The 19,623-nt window shown below is 38.0% G+C and overlaps 4 protein-coding genes across 4 annotated transcripts; all 4 read right to left on the reverse strand.

Annotated features, from left to right (window-relative positions):
* Window positions 1-2,025: 2,025 nt before the first annotated feature.
* Window positions 2,026-4,490, reverse strand: LOC125212232 (mediator of RNA polymerase II transcription subunit 10b-like). The gene is made up of 5 exons (XM_048112333.2): window positions 4,170-4,490; window positions 3,886-3,966; window positions 3,670-3,772; window positions 2,798-2,887; window positions 2,026-2,255 (listed from the first exon to the last, which is right to left on the reverse strand). The coding sequence occupies exons 1-5, from the start codon at window positions 4,406-4,408 to the stop codon at window positions 2,196-2,198; spliced, it is 573 nt and encodes a 190-aa protein (XP_047968290.1). The 5' UTR covers window positions 4,409-4,490; the 3' UTR covers window positions 2,026-2,195.
* Window positions 4,491-6,981: 2,491 nt separating this feature from the next.
* On the reverse strand, window positions 6,982-10,880 carry LOC125212363 (uncharacterized). The gene is made up of 5 exons (XM_048112507.2): window positions 10,793-10,880; window positions 10,624-10,707; window positions 8,543-9,159; window positions 7,861-8,036; window positions 6,982-7,763 (listed from the first exon to the last, which is right to left on the reverse strand). Exons 2-5 carry the CDS (start codon window positions 10,646-10,648, stop codon window positions 7,343-7,345), a joined length of 1,239 nt encoding a protein of 412 aa, XP_047968464.1. The 5' UTR covers window positions 10,649-10,707; window positions 10,793-10,880; the 3' UTR covers window positions 6,982-7,342.
* A 678-nt stretch (window positions 10,881-11,558) lies between these two features.
* Window positions 11,559-12,182, reverse strand: LOC125215888 (uncharacterized). Its single transcript, XM_048117469.1, has 2 exons — window positions 12,007-12,182; window positions 11,559-11,817 (listed from the first exon to the last, which is right to left on the reverse strand). Exons 1-2 carry the CDS (start codon window positions 12,180-12,182, stop codon window positions 11,559-11,561), a joined length of 435 nt encoding a protein of 144 aa, XP_047973426.1.
* A 99-nt stretch (window positions 12,183-12,281) lies between these two features.
* LOC125215898 (uncharacterized) lies at window positions 12,282-12,602 on the reverse strand. The gene has a single exon (XM_048117480.2). It carries the CDS (start codon window positions 12,600-12,602, stop codon window positions 12,282-12,284), a length of 321 nt encoding a protein of 106 aa, XP_047973437.2.
* Window positions 12,603-19,623: the final 7,021 nt, after the last annotated feature.

The following is a 19,623-nucleotide window of genomic DNA, read 5'->3' on the forward strand; positions in this document are numbered from 1 at the left end:
AAGAAAATTTATCGCAATTATGAGATTAATCAAGCTTAAGAGCATCCGCAATGGTCGGCTAGCGACCGGCTAGCCGATTCGTCGCGCTGGCCGATCGGCTAGACGAACCATTGCAGTCGGCCAGCGCAAAATCGGCGAGCGGATCGGCGTGGGCTCGCCGATCGCTCGTCGCTGGCCGAAACGCTAGCCGATCGGCTAGCCGCCATTGTGGAGCCCCGATCGGCCAGCGATCGGCCAGCGCCGATTTTCAGATTTTTTTTTTTTTTTTTAAATCATATATAAACGCGATTTTCGTTTCATTTTTATTTGCACCACTTGTTTTAATGAGTTTTCTCTCTCTCTAACTTTCATCATCGAGCGATGGATCACGCGGGTGGTAGCGGTAGCGGTAGTGGTGGGGATCCTGAGGAGTACGAACGGAGGATGAACGAGGCTATGGAGGCCTACATGAACCGCGGGATGGAGCGGTACATGCGTATGGTGGAACAGCAGGCGATACCTCGCCCTCCACGAGTTGTCCACCACCGAGCAGTGATTGATCGGGATCACGTAGCTGCACATCAGCGGCTGTACGAGGACTACTTTGCAGAGTACCCGCGGTTTCCCGCCAACATGTTCCGGCGGCGTTTCAGAATGCGCAGGGAGTTGTTTATGCGCATCGTTAGGGCATTGGAGCGTCAATATATGTGTTTCCGCTTCAGGCACGATGCGGCTGGCAGACCCGGCCACACCCCTATCCAAAAGTGCACGGCGGCAATCAGGCAGTTGGCCTACGGAGGCGCGGCAGACATGTTGGATGAGTACCTCCACATCGGTGAGTCGTCAGCCCTGAAATGTCTGAAGGAGTTCTGTGGGGGCGTGATCAGCATTTTCGGTGAGCAGTACCTTCGAAGCCCTACTCCCGAAGATTGTCAGAATTTGATGCAGATGCACGGGGAGAAGCATGGGTTCCCCGGGATGTTAGGCAGCATAGACTGTATGCATTGGGAGTGGAAGAACTGTCCGACTGCCTGGAAGGGGGCCTACACGACCGGCTACAAGTCAAAGAACCCCACGATAATCCTCGAGGCCGTAGCTGATTACCGGCTGTGGATCTGGCATGCGTATTTTGGGGTAGCCGGGTCGAACAACGACCTCAACGTCCTGAACTCGTCTCCCCACTTCAACGAGAAGTGCCAGGGCGTCGGTCCAGCCGTCTCATTCGTGGCCAACGGCAACCGGCATGATATGGGCTACTACTTGGCGGATGGGATATACCCTCGGTGGCCGGTCTTTGTGAAGACGATCCGACAAACAAGTGATGAAAAGAAGGCCTACTTTGCGCAACGACAGGAGTCGGCGCGCAAGGACGTGGAGCGCGCATTTGGTGTGCTCCAGTCTCGATGGGCGGCAATCAAGGGCCCAACGCGTTTGTGGGATGTCGGATGCGTTTTCGAGATAATGTACGCCTGCATTATCCTGCACAACATGATCGTCGAAGACGAAGGCGTACAACTGACTAGTTGGGTCAGTGACGATGAAGCCGGTCCAAGCCACGGAACGGCCACCCCTAGTGTACGATAGGGGGTACCCCTCGATGAAGCCGGCCGACTCAAGGAATTTGCCAGCATGCGCCAAGTGGATGCTCATATTCAACTCCAAAAGGATATAATTGAAGAGTTGTGGGCACGGAGGACTGCACGACGATAGTTTTTTTTCTTTATTATGCATGTACTTTTTTTTTAATCTATGTAACTTTTAAATGCAATTAATGAATTTTCCCGTACACGTGTCTAAATTTAATTCCGTATTTTAATCGTAATTTTAATTCCGTAAATGTAGTATATTTTGAATTGTTTTTATTGCGGCTGGCCTATGGCTGGCCTAAATCTGACGTGACAGGTGGTTTTTTTAGTGTTGCTGACGTGGCAGAGGAGAGAATGGCTGGCCTATGCACCATTGCGGATGCTTAATAAGTTAATTCTTGTGTTGACACATGGCATCATGTCCCGATATTCTTTGAAACCTTACACAATAAGCAGATAATTAACATTAAACTTTCAAACAAGTTTATCAACTGAAATATAGATATTGCATTACATTTACTACTAGTTTAAGTGATACAATAGGATAAATATTATACTATGCCCAAACATAATCATCAAGCTGGATGCAAATAAACACAACCCCAAGAGCCAACATATATAAAATTTCTCTTAATTTTTCGCATCTCCATTTGGAAGCATATTTTGGGACTGAGCCAATCGTTTAGCCTCCTGCACAAAATTGTAAATGAGAAATTTGAATAGTAAAAGCATATTCACATTCATAAGTACAACATTCACAACAATATATACATATATAAGGCCATAAGGGTATGATGAAATATAAATCGTAGTAACTTTTTATAGTAAGGTAGAACCCATATCTTTGACAGGAAGCCATAATACTACCCCATAAAAACATGCACACTTTCATTTTTCGTCCATCTCATTAAAGCATGCTCATTTCTTTTTTTTCCTTTCTACCATCCCCACCACAAATTCTTAAATATTACCCTTACTATCACAATTTTTTTACAATCATTTTACATAACAATGCCCCTAAAATGAAACCCTTTCTCCACTCATAATACAAAACATTATCGAAGTAAGACCCTCTCTCTACTCACATTACCACTAGCACTAGATTTCTTAAAATTTAGGCCCAAATATTTGTTCATGCTTTCATGGGGCAGAGGGAGTAGTAAATATGATTGGTTTAACATGTGAACTGTGAAGAAAGAGAAAAAGGGAACAAGAGTCTAGGTAAAACTCACGGCTGCAGATGCTGCTCGTATCTCCCTATAAGTTTCAACTTCGCCAGGAAATGCCTGCTCGAGTTCTTCAAGTAGATGTTTTCGCAGGCCCTGCATTGTTTAATGGGAATATAAGTTTATGCCCGTTCATCAAGCTTCAGGACATAAAATAAATTGCTGCCCTGTCAAATAACAGCCAGTGGCCAATAATGCTAAACTGCCATGACGAGAGCCATAACTTTTTTTCTCGTGCAGCAATTTAGCAACGTTTCAATTGGGGTGCTTCGTAGAAGTGAACAATTAGCCATCGAATTACATCAAAATGGTACCCAACCTTCACGCCAAGATATATCTCTCTAATGATGAACGAGTGCAAGGAATTCAGGAAGGCTCAAACTAGTGCAGAAATAGTGAATTGTTGCTACTTGCAGCAACTGGCATGCCTATTGATTCTATTGAATAAGAGTCCAAACCAACTGCCTAAGTTGATCCCTTTTCTAACAATTCGATTGATGGTTCCACTATCTAGCCATATTCCTAAAAAACAACTGGTAGCACTCTGTAAGACCAAGAAACACCATAAATCTCTTCGAACCGACCACTGAAAAGTGAAAACTGTCAAGACCTTGCTTAGGTCTATTTAACACCATCTCTAGGAACAGCATAGCTCAAACACTCAACCAAGCACTGACCATGATTACATTTATTCCAAATTCCCATTAACTATGAAATAGTCCTATTGCAAAATCTGCAGGACCAACCACAAATGTGCCAAATTATCTGACCATTTAGCAGTGTAATTTGAAATATCCCCAAGAAAACCAACAGAAGCTCAGATACGTAGAACAGTAGAACCAAAAATAACAAATGAATTTTGCAAACTAAAGACCAACCTTGAAGGCATCTGTTTTCCCTTTAGTAATCTGATTCTTGGCAATGCATCCGTTCAACATATCCCGTGTGAATTCATCAGGATTCTTCCCATCATCAATCAAACTACATAACAATTCATAGATTCACAAGAGACTTAACAAACTAACACACTCAGGCATAGTAATTAGAAAATTAAGCATAAAATCAGCTAAGAGTAAGGGGAAAAGGGGACTTACTTAAGAACCTCCATGGGCACCTGAATGTTGCACTTCTCTGCTAATCTTGTCATATTGTCCAATTCCAACACTAGGTTATTCCTAAATCACAAGAAATACGGTAAACCGCAGTAAAAATCTATGGCAAACAAATCAGTCATGTTCAATATTCAGATTAATTCAAAGCATCAGTTCTTCGCCAAAACCAAACAACTGCTAGTGCTCAACAGAAAACCCTAGAATCTCCAACCCCCAAAATACTACTACTAGAAAAGGAGAAACTGGAAATTGTGGGAGGAAATTACATGCGCTGGAGGAGAGGGAGTTGGGAAGCAACATTGTAGGAGGAGACGGTGAGGTAGAGCTGGTGGAGGACGCCGAGGGTTTTCTGAATTGAATTTATAACTTGACCCAAATTCTGCTTAGGATCGTCAATTGAGGTTGCGGCGGTGGTGGCAGAAGAATCCACAGGCGACGCAGCGGTTGATTGCGAGATCATCATGCTGTTTCCGCCACCGCCGGTGGTTGCCGCCGATGAATCCATATTCCTCAAAATTCTGATGGTTTTTCTAAGATGAAATTCAATGATGTTTGGTAATTCCAAATTATGTTGAAAGCGAGTTACTATTAGTTTTGATCAAATGAAATACTTATAACTCCTTCGGTTTAAAGAATATCACACTTTTCTTAAAAAAAAAAAGTAAATGCACCCAAAACATATTACAAAATTTAGATTCTATACTTTCAGCGATTTTGCGCTCCCTAGCAAAATATTGTTTGCAGTTCTTATACTATACCAATTGCTCGTTTCAGGTGTTTTTTCACTTTGACCAAATTTTCGGACAAAAACGTCCCCCAAAAGTCTAAAGGACATTTTTGTACACTCACTCTCCAAAAGTAGGTACTTATTTGATATTTATGTTAATTTAAATACTTTAACTGTAATTTAGTATATTTTATTCCAATAATTTTTATTTGAATTGGTTATAATATAAAAAATATGCAGAGTTTTAATGTTGTGTATTAACTTAATAAAAATTGCTTTATTATAAAGCACATATTCTATTTCCTCTAACTAAAATGAATCAATTAAAATGATGATTTATAAAAAAAAGGGTTCACATTTTAAAAGTATTTAGAAATCTTTAAAATATCATGGCTTTTAAGCACAAATAATTTAATATTTTAATATTTCAAAAGAGTGAGCAAATAAAAATAACATTATATTGCTATTAGTATTTAATTTTTATCGTCAACTAGGTTGCTTCTTCCTGAAGCTATCGAAAATCATTTTTGATCTTTGTAAGTTTATACTCTCACAGATTGAGCCATTCTCATTGATTCAATAATGACCATTTACTCTTTTGCAGAATTTCTACAAGGGCTAAACATAATTTGTAAAAATTTAGAAAAAGTTTTAAGAAGAAAAATGGGAAAAAAATTTAGGTAGGCGCTTTAAGTCACACCCTTCTTTTTACTAGTTCCGCCCATGACCATTCTAGACAAAAATTATTCAAATAAAACATAAATCATAGTTAAAGTATCCAAACTAACTTTAATATCAATATAAGTACCTACTTTTAGAGAGTAAGTGTACAAAAATGTCCTTTAGCCTTTTGGGGGTGTATTTGTCCAAAAATGTGGTTAAATAGTGAAAAAGCACCTGAAACGAGCAAGTGACATAATATGGGGACTGCAAATGATATTTTGCAAGTATAGGGACCGCAAATGTTCGTCGATAAAAGTAGAGAGCCTAAAAATGTAGACTAAAGGTCCTTTTTGGTCCTTAACATATGGAGATTTTTTGATTTTGGTCCAAAACCTTATCTTTTGAATTATTTGGTCCCTCACAAATAAAAACGGGCCACGTTTAGTCCGAACTGGATGGAAATGGTTAAATTTAACGGTCAACGAATATTAATTTAATTTTGACCAGATTAAGTTAATAATTAAGTTGAGAATTAAGTTAATATTAAATTTATATTAAGTTAAGTATTACACCGGACGGTCCCCTCTCCTCCGCCGCCGGAGCCGGTCCTCTCCCCTCTACCGTCGGAGCCGGTCCCCTCTCCTCCGCCACCATCTCCGCCGCCGCCATACGGTATCAACCACCAGCTCATCTCTCTCTTCTTCCCTTCCACCGCGAAGCACGTCCGCAGCGCGTCGTAGATCGACACCGGCAAATGACCCATCCCTGCGCCGCCTCGATTTTCCTGAAAATGACCCCGGCCCTTCGGCTGGAGAGGCTGCGGTTGGTCTTCTTCTTCTTCTTCTTCTTGGATTTGACTCTGACTTGGCCGATGTAGGTTACTTTAGGGGAGAGGGCTCGGGGTTGTCGAGGCGTTTCTTGGGGAGGAAAGGGGAGGCCTTGTTAGGGCGGAGGCGGTGGCCGGGGCTGAGGATTGATTCGGAGAGTTTCATGGAGGAGGAAGAGGAGAGGCAGATGAAGAGCTCGCTGGTGTTTTTGCGGAAATGGGCTCTCTCTCTCTCTTTCTCTCTCCATTTCCTACTACTAATTATTGTTTGTTACTCTGTTAATTTTGCTGGAAGAGGAGGGAGATTGAGCTGGTGGTTGACACTGTATGGCGGCAGCGGAGATGGTGGCGGAGGTGAGGGGACCGGCTCCGGCGGCGGAGGAGAGGGGACCGGCCGGTGTAATTCTTAACTTAATATTAACTTAATTCGGTCAAAATTCAATTAAAATTCGTTGACCGTTAAATTTAACCATTTCCATCCAGTTCGGACTAAATGTGACCCGTTTTTATTTGTGAGGGACCAAATAATTCAAAAAATAAGGTTTTGGACCAAAATAAAAAAATCTCCGTATGTTAAGGACCAAAAAGAACCTTTAGTCAAAAATGTATTCACTCTTTTTTATAAATGTATTGCCATTGTTTTGATAAATTGACACTGTCATTCGTCATTCAAATTCAACTTTGGCCCATATATAATAGTGAAAATTAATGATAATACACCATCCATTTTGCATAAAACGAAACTTTCTTTTACATGGTATTTTAGTACATTATTATTTTATAAATAAAATGAACAGAGAATAGAATAGAGATAAACATATTAGTACCTTAAATGACACATTCAATAAACGAGCCATTTAAATGAGACGAAGACAATATCTATTTATTCACTACTTTCAAAGTTTGCGTGCAAAATCAAAATACACTAAAAATTTGTGTACTTCAACGCCAAAAACCCTTGCACTTTAGTGCAATTCTCCCTATTGTTTTCCTTTCTAGTCAGCCTCTCTATTCCAATTGTTCAAATTCAAAACCTAGATTCATAGAAAGACTAATCAATCCCACAACTTACCTCTCAATTTTCATTATTTACTTACTAAAACTAAGAAGTGCTTCTCATCATTACCTAACCCCTCCCAAAGGAAAAACTTGCGAAATTATTTAAAGAAAGAAAATAATCTTAATATCCCTCGAATAAAATATGATCAAAATAGATAGATTGATCACAAAGAAGCCCATTGGAAGTATTGGCAAAGGGCACCTCTTGCAGCTGTCCAATTCCCACATCCAAAGAAGATGCTCCCTTGCCTAGGACCTGGTTTCCTCACTATCCCTTTGCTGCTCTTCACCCCACAGTAACAAAAGGGATTCTGGTGCTGTCTTTGTGCACGTGGCGCAATGAAAACCGGCTTCTCTGGTGGTGCGTTGGACATCAAGGGCTCGTCGCGAGTGAGTGAGTTGGTGATGGAGAACTTGAACCCCCTGTGCATGAGTAAAGCCAGAAGGCAGGCAGTGTTTCTGGCGTCGTCCAGCCCACAGTGAGCACGGCCTTGCCATGATAGGCCGGCCTTCTCGACTGCCTCTTTCAGGTTGCACCTCCCCCCACCAAACACCTCGCGGAAGGGGACTCGCAAATCGATCCATCTAGTCAAACACAGTTGAGAGCGAATCCTGTTAGTGCCTTTTATACAGTATTAGAAGCTTTTTCATCTCAAACAAATAATAATGCTATGGTGCTGACCGGTTAAAATATGGAGGCTTTCGGATTTGTTTGAAGCGGCACTCGGATTCCAACATCACCTGGCAATCCCAGTCAGACCATGTTACTATCGCGAAGTTGGCATTCTTTATTCCTTTGTTTTCAAGCCATTTGTCGTGGCTGAGAAGAGCTTCACTTAGCGAAACTCCACGGTCAACCTAAAAGCCCGCAAGATAAATATATATACACATCAGGAACTACATTAAGTTCATAGAACCCCTAAAGCAAGTACAAAATACAGACAAGCATCAAGATCTTCCAGATTTAAGCAACAATTCATCATATAGCATCATAACTAGTTTCACATATTGTCATTCACAAATTTCTTCTTGGGGTTGCAGGCTTCTTAGCATATATTATGGGCTTCAGCAGAGCATAAGAAAGAACTTTCCTAAGGAAAGGTTCAAATTTTGTGCAGCTACTCAAACCGAATCCACAAAGGTTCAAATTTTGTTACAAGGATTTCCACTTAAGTGTAAATAGATATGCCATTAGTAGCTTAGACATTTAAACATCACAAGTTCTGTTTATAGATCATGGAGAGAAAATCACAAATTTCTTCAGCATAAAGGGACAATGAACTGAGGTCCAAGAAGAGTTTAAAGGAAAAAACAAACAAAAGACACAAAAAATGCATTGAAGAAGGCTGAATATGCTTATAAACCTGGATTTGCTGTATGCCCGTCAGATCTTTGCAGAAATCAGTTAGGTGTTGATTACAAGTCGGCCGAACATACGTCTGAAAGCTGTCTTCTAGCTGTCCAGTAATGCTGCTGACAATCACAGATGGAAACTCAATAATCTCTTGTGGATAAGGAACTCTTTCTTTGTCACATGTGGCCTCAAAGTCGATGACAACAAAATATTGGAAATCTTGGAATTGCTTATCATGTAGATAACTCTGAGCCATCATATGTGCTGGGACACGCTGAAATCTGTAGTTCATTGCAGAAGGGTGAAAATGGGCATGAAAGACATTCAGCTGGCACATAAGAGCATTGTTACAGCCAGGATTCCTAGACCATTTGCCAAAGTCGTGATAATATAAGGGCCTCTTCGTAGATTCCTCAAGAGGTTCTACAGGCTCACTGCTTAAGGGGCAATCTTGATCTATAGCACCCGAACCTGAACCAGAACCTGAACTTGAACCTGTTTGAACAGGGGCATCATCATGCAACTCTGGAAAACCTTCAAAGTAGGCCATTTTATGTGATGGAGAACACAAGTAACTCGCATTTTGAATCTTTTTTATCGAAGTCTCATGGTTACTCTGCATAGCATCTGCACGTTGAGGGATCATTGGATTAGTAGTTCATCACCATAGCATGCACAATGCAAGCTAGCACTGACTACACAAGCTAATTATCCAAGCCATTTCAAATGAAAGGCAAAGAGTTACTAAGTAATCTGAAACATACAGTATCAAAAAGTTCTAAATACAGCTCCTCCTTATTGTTACAAAATTCATATATTGACACATGATGTGGATTAAATAAATTCAACTGTGTGGTGCTCTACTCTGAGCAATGGAACTTCACACATTTCACATATAGTTGAACTACATATAAGTCTGTATAGAAAGACTAAAGGCTATGCTAGTATACAAACAGGCTGAACAGCATTAACAGACGCTCAGTTTAATGCTGCTGTAATTATATTAGATCTCATATCCAGATAAATAGACCAGATCTTATACTTAATTTTTTTCCTTATGCAGGACACATGTTTCTTTGACAGAACACTTTTAAGAAAAAGGTCCAAACGTGTATTTTGTTTTTAAATTTTGGAGCAAAGATTAATGTGAGCAAAGAAATACAAGCTACTTCCTTTTCTACTAAACTCTTCTTCCATTGAAAATTTTCAAATACACTCAGAAATAAACTTCCACGTCTTATAAAATGCTGTGATAATAAACAAAACACGATTATCTCTTGAAAGACCAAACATGATTATCCAACCTAACAATCTGCAATCTTTAATTGCACATTCCATAAACAAAAGAAAATTGGGGAATTTCGGAGGATAAATATTAGAACAATTCCCCTCCAATTCCTTTCCTCTAATTATTTCCATCTGCATCCTAGAAAGTTCAAACCTTCTATTTCTTGTCATGTCTTCTCCCAACGAGCTTACGTCTTATCTTTAAGGCGGCATTTACTTTTAGCAATAGACTAGATTGAAAAAGATACACTGATTGAATGTGTATCTTACTAAGCTGTCTCTATATGGAGTAGACAATAGCTCCAAATCAGCTAACCAACACACAAACAATAATTAGATTAATATAAAAACATTTAGAAGCAAACATAAGCATATCACACACTAACCAACACACAAACAAACATACTCTTAAATTAATATCACTATACATTAGCCAATGTTGTGATCACCAACGCTAACCTTTCTCATCCCATGCATCTATACATCAATACACTACTTTGAATAAACAAGGATCGTAAAAATCTCAAGCCCAATCGGAAAAAAAAAAACCTCAACGACGACACACAATTCACTCCCCAAAATTGAGAAAACGAACCGAATCGAGAAAATAGAAAATAACACTGATCGTCGCTAAATCTCCTGTTACAGTTGATGCTTTTTTTTTCTAAATTCCCCATAACGTAACAAAATCACCTAAAATTCTCCAACAAAAAATAAGGAAAAATTGCACGAACCAAATCACATTCGGCAAGCGATCCCTAGTAACGCAAGCATAAATTTAAGAGAGAGAGAGAGAGAAGAAACCTTTATGATCCAGAGAAATCATCATGCATATGGAAGCTAGGAAGATCGGAGGCAAAGCACACGAAATCTCAGTCTGCAATTGCACTGCAAAAACAAAATTGGAGATGAAATACCTAGTGTAGATGCATAGATCAGTGCAAATATGATGTGATCGAGATCAGGTACCAACCATGATAGCGCTGCGCTTGGCGAAGAGAGCGTTTGCTGCTGCTTTTGGGGCAATTAAAGGATATGTATATCAATTATTATGGCGTTTACGTGTAATCACATTTACATCTATTCAATAGGATTTTATTATTTTATACACTACACTTTTAAATAAATGAATAAGAATTATACACTACACTTTAAATAAATGAATAAGAATAACGCAAATATAAAAATAACTTAAGTTTGATTTTAATACTAACAAACTTTGAGTAATATAATGAAATAAATATTTAAACAAAAAATTTCAAATAAAAGAATAACAAAACAACATAACTTATTTTTAGTCTTTTAGGTAATTTAAAGAATAAATATAAATGATACGTATACACGTTATTTGAAGTAATCAAAGCAAATTGATGATTGAAAATATTTCATCTATATGTATTGACGCAAGGTCTTCCATATTTGTTGCGGAGTTTAGTTACAACTTACAAGTATTAGTCTTTCATTAATCATTATGATGATAATTAAATGGTGTATTATAATTAGAGCATCCACGCGTAGTGAGAGCTCTAGTGATTGCTACGTCAGCAGACCCATTTTTCTGCCATGGTGGAGCCCTAGTGATGCCCTATCTATTATCCGTTTCTCATTTCAATTTTAATTTTTCTTTTATGTTTACCAATTATAAATAGCAAAATTAGACTTCTAATTAATGAACTAGCAAAAAAACATACATTACTTAATTTTTTTATAAAAAAAGTTACAACTAAAGAGGTACAATTTCAACGACCACTACGTGTCCAAACTTCTTCAATCATGTCGTTCAAGAGATCAAGATGAGCTTGTTGGTTGCGCATGCTCTCCTGAGCTTGTAATCTCTCGCTGACTCCATAGGGTAAACCTCGAACGACCGGCGGGGCTGCATGACCTGCGCTCGGACCGGCTTCATCGTCGGACCACTCACTAGTTGCACGACCTTCATCGTGAATAATCATGTTGTGCAAGATGATGTATGCATACATGACATTGGTGATATGATGCCTGTACCAGGAACAAGCCGGACCTTTCACTATACTCCAACGCGCTTGAAGCACACCGTATCCTCGCCCCACGTCCTTCCGTGCAGACTCCTGCTTTGCCGCAAAAAACTCTCTCCTCGCACCCGTTGGGCAGGAGATCGTCTTCAAGAAAACTGGTCATCTCGGATAAATGTTGTCGGCTAAGTAGTACCCCATATGATGCTGTTGTCCGTTGGCAGTTAAGTTGATAACCGGACTGCTCCCATTGCATTGCTCGGTGAAGAGACTGGACGAGTTCAGCACATTGATGTCGTTGTTGGACCCCGCCACGCCAAAGTGAGCATGCCAAATCCAAAGACGGTGGTCAACGATTGCTTCAAGGATCATCGTCGGGTGGGTACCCTTATACCCACTGGTGAATTGGCCTCTCCACGCTGCAGGACAATTCTTCCACTCCCAGTGCATACAATCAATACTCCTAACATTCTAGGAGCCGTGCACCGTTTCGTGCATCCGCAGCAGGTTTTGGCAGTCTTGGGCATTCGGCTTGTGCAAATATGTAACGCCGAAGGCGTCAATAACGCCCGCACAAAATTTTACCAGACACTCCCGGCCAGTTGTATTCCCGACGTGAAGATACTCGTCGAACATGTCCGCTGTAGTGCCGTATGCCAACTGACGAAGCGCAACCGTGCACTTCGTCAGTGGGGATGGACCGTTTCTGTGGGCCGCATCTTCCCGCTGCTGGAAGTACTCGTCGCGCGCCTCCAACGCGTGAACAATCTGGAGAAACAGCTCTCGTTGCATCCTTAACCGTCGGCAAAAAACTGGCGCGCCCCACCGGGGATGTTCGGCGAAGTAGTCCTCGAACAGACGTTGATGAGCAAGGACATGCTCTCGGCGGACGGATGTCTGTCGGCGGATGGGCCTCGGGACCTGCTCTTGGGCCTACTGTTCGGCTTGCTCTTGCTCTTGTATTGCACGAATACCGGCGAAAATCTGGTTCCCGAAAGCAAACATTGCGCGTTCCATACACCGACCAATATCTCCCCCGGGAAACATTTTGGAAAAGTGAGTAAAAGAGATATTGCAATGGAGAGAGAGTTGAGAGAGATGTGTGAGAGTTGTGTGAAAAATGAGTGAAATTAAGGTATATTTATAGAATTGAAAAAGAAAAAAAATTCAAAAACGCGTTGATCGGACCAACGCGTGATCGGGCGCGCCCTCGGACATAAAGGTTAGACGTTTCCATACCCAAGACCCATTATGTTAACTTATTCCATAAATGTCTTAGGCGGTAACGCCTTAGTCAACGGGTCAACACTATAAGCTGTGTGCTTATACATTCTATAGATATTATTTGTTCCTGAACTTCATCTTTCATGACAAGAAAATTTAATTCCATGTGTTTAGCTCCTTTGAATACTTGTCATTCTTAAAGAAAGATTCGATTGCATTATTATCACAATACATTTCAAGGGCTTGGATATTAAGGAGACAATACCAAGACCTGAAATAAAATTTTGCAATCATTAATGCTTCAAAGCAAGCCATAAATTTAGCTTTAATGGAAATCCAATCATTTCTAGTTGATCAGATTTCCTTAATGTGAGCATAAAATCTTTTGTTCCCTTTAAGTATCTCATTATTATCTTTGCAGCTCTCCAATGTTCAATGTCAGGGTTACTTTGGTAACGACCTAACAATTTGAAGCGCAAAGCTTACATACTTGAGCATGCATCAAACTTCCCACGATAGATGCATAAAAAATATTTTTCATCTCGTTCTGTTCTTATTCAGTTTTTGGACATTGATTCAAACTGAATTTGTCACCTTTGAATTGGAACAACACTTGGAGAACATGCACTCATGTCGTATCTCTCTAAAAGATTTGATCTATGTGGCTTTTATGAGACAATCCAAGAGTCCACGTGATTGATCACAAGATATTTCTATCCTATGACATAGGATGTCTCATACATATCTTTTATGTTGAATTTTTTTTTTTTAGAGAGATAATTTTAGTGTCATGTAGTAATCCAATGTCACTACTAGCAAGCAATATATCATCAACATACAAAACCAAAAATATGAACTTGCTCCCACTAACCTTGAGGTATATGCACCGATCAACAGTGTTCTCTTTAAAACCAAAAGCAGTAATAGTGTCATGGAATTTAAAATACCATTGTCGAGAAGCCTGTTTCAGTCCATAAATTGATTTCTTAAGTTTGCAGACTAAATGTTCATTCCCTTTCTTAATGAAGCCTTCAGGTTGTTCCATGTAGACTTCTTCTTCCAAATCATCATTTAGAAAAGTAATTTTCACATCCATTTAATGTAGTTCCAAGTCAAAATGGGCTACAAGTGCCAAAATGATTCTAAGTGAGCCCTTCTTTGATACTTAAGAGAAAGTCTATTTACAATCAATGCTATCTTTTCTGAGTATAACCTTTGGCAACAAGTTTGACTTTAAATCGTTAGATGAAACCATTTATGTCGAATTTGGTCATGAAGACCCAATTACACCCAATACACTTTTGTTTATCGGGTAATTCGACAAGGTCCCAGACTTTAATCCATAGATTTTAACTCATCTATCATGCATCAATCCATTTAGTAGAATTATTACACTTAATGGCTAGTGAACATGAAACTGGATCATTACGTATTCCTATATCACATTCGGATTCTTGGAGATATGCCACATAGTCATCAGAAATGGCACTTCTGTAGATGCTTCTTCCACACCCATGTTCAGTGACTTTGGCATCATCATTAAGTGGTTGGTCATTCAAATATTGTTAGGCTGTTCAACAATATTTGCCACACTTAATTCTTGAGGAAATGAGGGAAAAAGGTTATACCCTTATTTCATTAATGACCATATTATGAGTGTTAAAACTCCCACTGATCTCACCATTCTCAAAGAATCATATATTTCCAGTTTCCACAATTCCCATGCTATCATTAGGACAATAAAACCTATACCCTTTGGATTTTTCTGGTAACCCATAAAATAACCAATAATTGTCTAAAATCCTTTTTTTCTTTCTGCGAAGAGTATACTCTAGTTTCCACTGAACAGCCCTAAACATGAAGGTGCTGCAAACTGGGTTTTCTACCTGCCCAAAGTTCATAATAGAGTCTTTGGTACAACCTTACTAGAAACCCGGTTTAATACATAAATAGTGGTTCTAAGAGCATGGATTCACAACATTATGGGTAAGGTAGAATTATCATGCTTCTAACCATTTCCATGAGAGTTCGGTTTCGTCTCTCAGCAACATCATTCTGCTGAGACGTACTTGGCATAGTATATTAAGCATAAATGCCATGCTTTTCTAAGTATTTGGCAAAAGGTCCATGTAATTGACTTATTTTAGTGGTACGACCATAAAATTCACCACCTCTATCGGATCGAATAATTTTCACCTTTCTATTTAATTACTTTTCAACCTCAGTCATAAAATGTTCAACTGTGCCTGAGATTTTTCTTGCAATAAATAAATCCATAACGCGAAAAAAATCGTCAATAAAGGTGATAAAATATTTTTATCCACCAAAAGTCGAGACATCAAAGGTCCGCAAATATTTGTATATATAATTTAAGGAGCTCATTGCTTCTTGTGGCATTTTTAGTATTGTGTTTGGTTTGTTCATTTAATACAATCCACACAAACTGTAATGCTTGTAAAGTATAGATTCGAATGAATATTATCCTTTATAAGCCTCTCAATTCTTTCACTAGAAATATGATCCAGTTCCTTTATGCCATAAGAATGATAAATTCGAATGAATATTATCCTTTAGATGCTCCTTCAGTAGCAGTGTGAGCATGAGATGCACTCATTTCATACTTCTTCATCTTATGCTCCTCCTAGACCAATACGTTTCCCAATTCTTTAAGAGTCCACTAATCTTTTATAGTGAATCAATTTGGAATGGTCCAGATTGAGGAGGTAAGGAAATTAGGGTCAATTGGACAAGGAAATTCTCATTCACTTATAATCCTAACTTCAGCTCAGAAGAGATATTATTTATGTCCATCACATGCTCGTACATAGTCCGAGAACCATTATATTGCATGCTCATGAGATCCTTCATAAGTTTTCCTGCAATAGACTTTATATGCAGTTGTGAAGCGATCCTCAACATTCTGCAAATATTCTTTTGCAATGTCAACTGTAAACTTAGTCCTGTTAGATTTTTCCCTAGCATTATGGGTAATCAGCCAACTACTTTGATCATAAAATAATTGGTTTATCATTCAACAGTGTTAGGTCCAAGTCCATTACTTCAAGAGTGAACTTAAGTTTCTCTTTCCATTCAAAGAAGTTAGTTCCAATAAATTGGGGAATGTTTGAGGTAAACATACTAGTAGCAAAAAATATATGTTTTTACATTATAGGAGCAATTAAGATCTGAATGCTCACATATAAAAGCTTTGAATAGTAACACGAACATTTATTTGAAAACCCATATCATGAGGCAATTATGAAAACTCCTTTGGGTAGTCTTCATACAATAACAAAAATCATGCTTTTAATATCCACATCTTAGTTCAATAATTGAGTAATAATAAATTGGCGTTACCTTTGGGTAAAGGACACCAATTTAAATTATTAACTCCATTAGTGTTTATTATGTCACAAAGACTATTTCCTTTGGGAATCTAGACCTTATAACAAACAAACTATTTAGATAATGAATAGTCACAACAAGCATGATGATTAATTGCATATATAGATTTTCATATTAACTTGATTATAAACTCTTCTCATTTTACCTCACTTTGGTGATTGCAAAATAAACATAATATAATCAAAAATGTATAGCGATTAATTGCTTAAGCAGATTTTCACTTAATTTGATTATAAACTATTATTTTACCTCACTTTGGTGATTGTAAAATAAACATAATATAATCAAGAATGTATAGAGATTAATTGCTTAAACAAATTTTAATATGAGTTTGATTATAGACTCTTCTTATTTTGCCTCACTTTGGTGATTGCAAAATAAACATAATATAATCAAAATACATGTTAAAATGAGAATTGAATTATGTAATCATTCATTCCACCGTCTCGATAGATTCATAATCATAAAACATTTAATTAAAATCTCAATTCATCAAGTTAAAATAAACGATATGCATAATGTGTTATATATACAAACACACGTGAATTCACCGTATATATTTTTCACATATAATCATACAAAATAAGCAATCTTTAATTGATACACTAATTAAACAGTACAATTCACATACATATGCGAACAAAATTAAATAAACTAAATTACCGATTCCATCATATGTTTTCTCTCGGTTCATGTGGAAACAATTATTTCATTGAGACAGCCAATCAAAATATAGTTATTAGATTAGTCATGCGAATTCATTAAACACGTAATACATGAAAGGAATCAACTTTATTTGAAATCATAATCCATTAAATGTCGAAAGAGATTTAATTACCGAAACCAAATATACAAGAATACATAATTCTCAATTCATCAATAGTTTATTCAAATTGAAAAAACAAAAATTATGGTTTTTCAATAATACGAAAATACATGAGTTCTCAACCTGGCTCTGATACCACATGTTGGACATAATTTTATCATCATATATTCAAGAATACATAATTGAATATAAATAAAGCAAGATCTTCGAACATCATGTATTTCACGTAAAACCATAAACATAATGGATCGAAAACTTACCTTTATGATCCATAGCGGAAGCGATTGGGGAAGACGGAGAACTTCCTCGGACTTTCTTTGGTGTAGTAGCGCAACTCCAACTCCAAGGATTTGTTTCTCTCTCTTTCCCTCGTTTATGTGTTCTCTTAATGTGTGTGATTTGATGGGATCCCACACTTGTATTTATAGGCAGAGAGAGGACAAACCCTAATTATAAAATATTAAAGCCCTTTCCATCAAAGTGGCTATTTTATTAGGACGTTTCTTTTTGACCAAGTAATACCAAAATCAAATTAAATAATTGATCATGATAATTTGATTTGATTTTGTTAGTCAATAACATAATTAACGTCAAATTCATGACAATCAAAACCATATATATTCTTGACTAAATTAATGCTAATCAAGACATATAAATATCCCAATTTCCTTAATAGCAATATACTACTAGGAAACATATAATATTAGTCAACAAATGACTAACTAGGAAACATCCCATTTAAATCAATATATTCAATTGATAGTTAATTAATTAGGGAAAATTGTGTCTTATACCAAGTTAATGTATTATATTAAAAATCCAATTCTATTTAGGATTCTATCACATGTCACATATGTGAGACATAAAACTTACAGCCCTCGAGCACGCCCGAGACCTGCAACGGATGCCCAATCATGCCCGAGCCCGATCTCGGACAATAGGGCGTGAGATCGGACATCCATTGTGGATGCTCTTAGAATGACATTCTTGTGGTTTTATCATTATCAAATTACCTACTATGATTCCTATAATTCACAAGGTATTTTATAATTGATGCTGAGTTTAGTGATAATAATAATATTAATGTTTATGCCCGCAGGATGTAGCTCAGTTGATTCCGAAAGGATAGATTATCCCAATGAGCAAGGTTCGAGTCTCGCTCCCTAATAGGAGTAACATTTTTCGATCCATTATGCACCTTGAGGTTGGACTTTTCATGGGCAGCTCCCCTTAGCTGGGCGCTACATCCCACATGTCCCCTAAGCATTAACCCAGTGGGTAAGAGATTCAACCTTTTTTTACGCCAATAATATTAATGTTTATTATACTGATAGATTATTTTAGTTATAATATTAATAGCATAGCTGTAAATATTTGTACTGTTTATTGCTATTATATGAGATTTAGAAGACATTTTGAGCTAAACGGTGAATGATAAGTATTTATTTTTATGTTTCTTCCAACACAGTACCAAAAAGTAAAACTAACAGGTAACACAATTGAAAAAACTCATCGAGACATCTTTGTTGAAAACAAATCAGACATAAATGTTCTTAATACACGACTAGGGGTGTCGAAACGGGTACCCGCGGGTACCCGCACCCGACGAGTCGGGTACCCACACCCGATTTCGGCCAAAATGTTAATCCCGATACCCGTCCCGCAGTGAATCGGGTATTACCCGATACCCGAGTCGGGTATCCCGCACCCGACATTGCGGGTACCCGACCCGAAACATGTTTTTTTTTTCAAACCTTTTTTAATTATTTGCAAATTGTTTGCACACTTCTACTCCTATATATGATTTCACATGAACTGTTATATGGAGTATGATATTTTTGGATGATTTTTTTTGAAGTAGTACTTGCTAACTTGAAACTTTATTTTTATTAATTTAATTTTATTGAGAATTGAGATGAAGCCATGTGATTTGTCTTCATCTATTTCTAAATTTTGAATCTTTCATATTATTACAGTTTCACATCAAAATTCTAGAATTAATAAGAACTTAGAAGATTAAATAATCATACGATCAGCTGCAAGCGGCTGGTAGAGGAGACTGGAGTTGAATCGTAGAGTGGGAGAAGAGAATAAGGCGGAAAAAGATAAAAAATACTTAACCTTAATCACAAGTTAAAAATTTAAAAATACGCTTAATAAAAAATTACATTATGACTTTTGAGTCATCCCAATCAGTAAGTATTAAAATTAAAAATAAAAAATTAGAAAATATTAATATACATATCGGGTATTTCGGGACTATCGGGATTACCCGGTCGGGTATCGGGATACCCAATACCCGCAAAAGCCAAAATAATTATACCCGACCCCGACCCGTTTCCCGATTTCATCGGGTAA

Source organism: Salvia hispanica, chromosome 3, assembly GCF_029641045.1.
Source record: "Salvia hispanica isolate PSC_SH4W2 chromosome 3, Shi_PSC_v1, whole genome shotgun sequence".
Classification (NCBI taxonomy): Eukaryota; Viridiplantae; Streptophyta; class Magnoliopsida; order Lamiales; family Lamiaceae; genus Salvia; species Salvia hispanica.

Excerpts from the sequence above, each read along its gene's own strand:
- LOC125215898 (XM_048117480.2), bottom strand. The coding sequence starts at position 12,602 with ATGCAACGAGAGCTGTTTCTCCAGATTGTTCACGCGTTGGAGGCGCGC.
- LOC125212232 (XM_048112333.2), bottom strand. The coding sequence starts at position 4,408 with ATGGATTCATCGGCGGCAACCACCGGCGGTGGCGGAAACAGCATGATG. Across the intron at positions 3,773-3,885 it reads GTGCCCATGGAGGTTCTTAA|TTTGATTGATGATGGGAAGA; the intron begins GTAAGTCCCCTT and ends ATTGTTATGTAG. Across the intron at positions 2,256-2,797 it reads TACGAGCAGCATCTGCAGCC|GAGGCTAAACGATTGGCTCA; the intron begins GTGAGTTTTACC and ends AATTTTGTGCAG.
- LOC125212363 (XM_048112507.2), bottom strand. The coding sequence starts at position 10,648 with ATGATGATTTCTCTGGATCATAAAG. Across the intron at positions 9,160-10,623 it reads GATTTCTCTGGATCATAAAG|ATGCTATGCAGAGTAACCAT; the intron begins GTTTCTTCTCTC and ends CTCAACGTGCAG. Across the intron at positions 8,037-8,542 it reads CGGGCATACAGCAAATCCAG|GTTGACCGTGGAGTTTCGCT; the intron begins GTTTATAAGCAT and ends GCGGGCTTTTAG.
- LOC125215888 (XM_048117469.1), bottom strand. The coding sequence starts at position 12,182 with ATGATCCTTGAAGCAATCGTTGACCACCGTCTTTGGATTTGGCATGCT. Across the intron at positions 11,818-12,006 it reads GGACAACAGCATCATATGGG|GCATCATATCACCAATGTCA; the intron begins GTACTACTTAGC and ends TTCCTGGTACAG.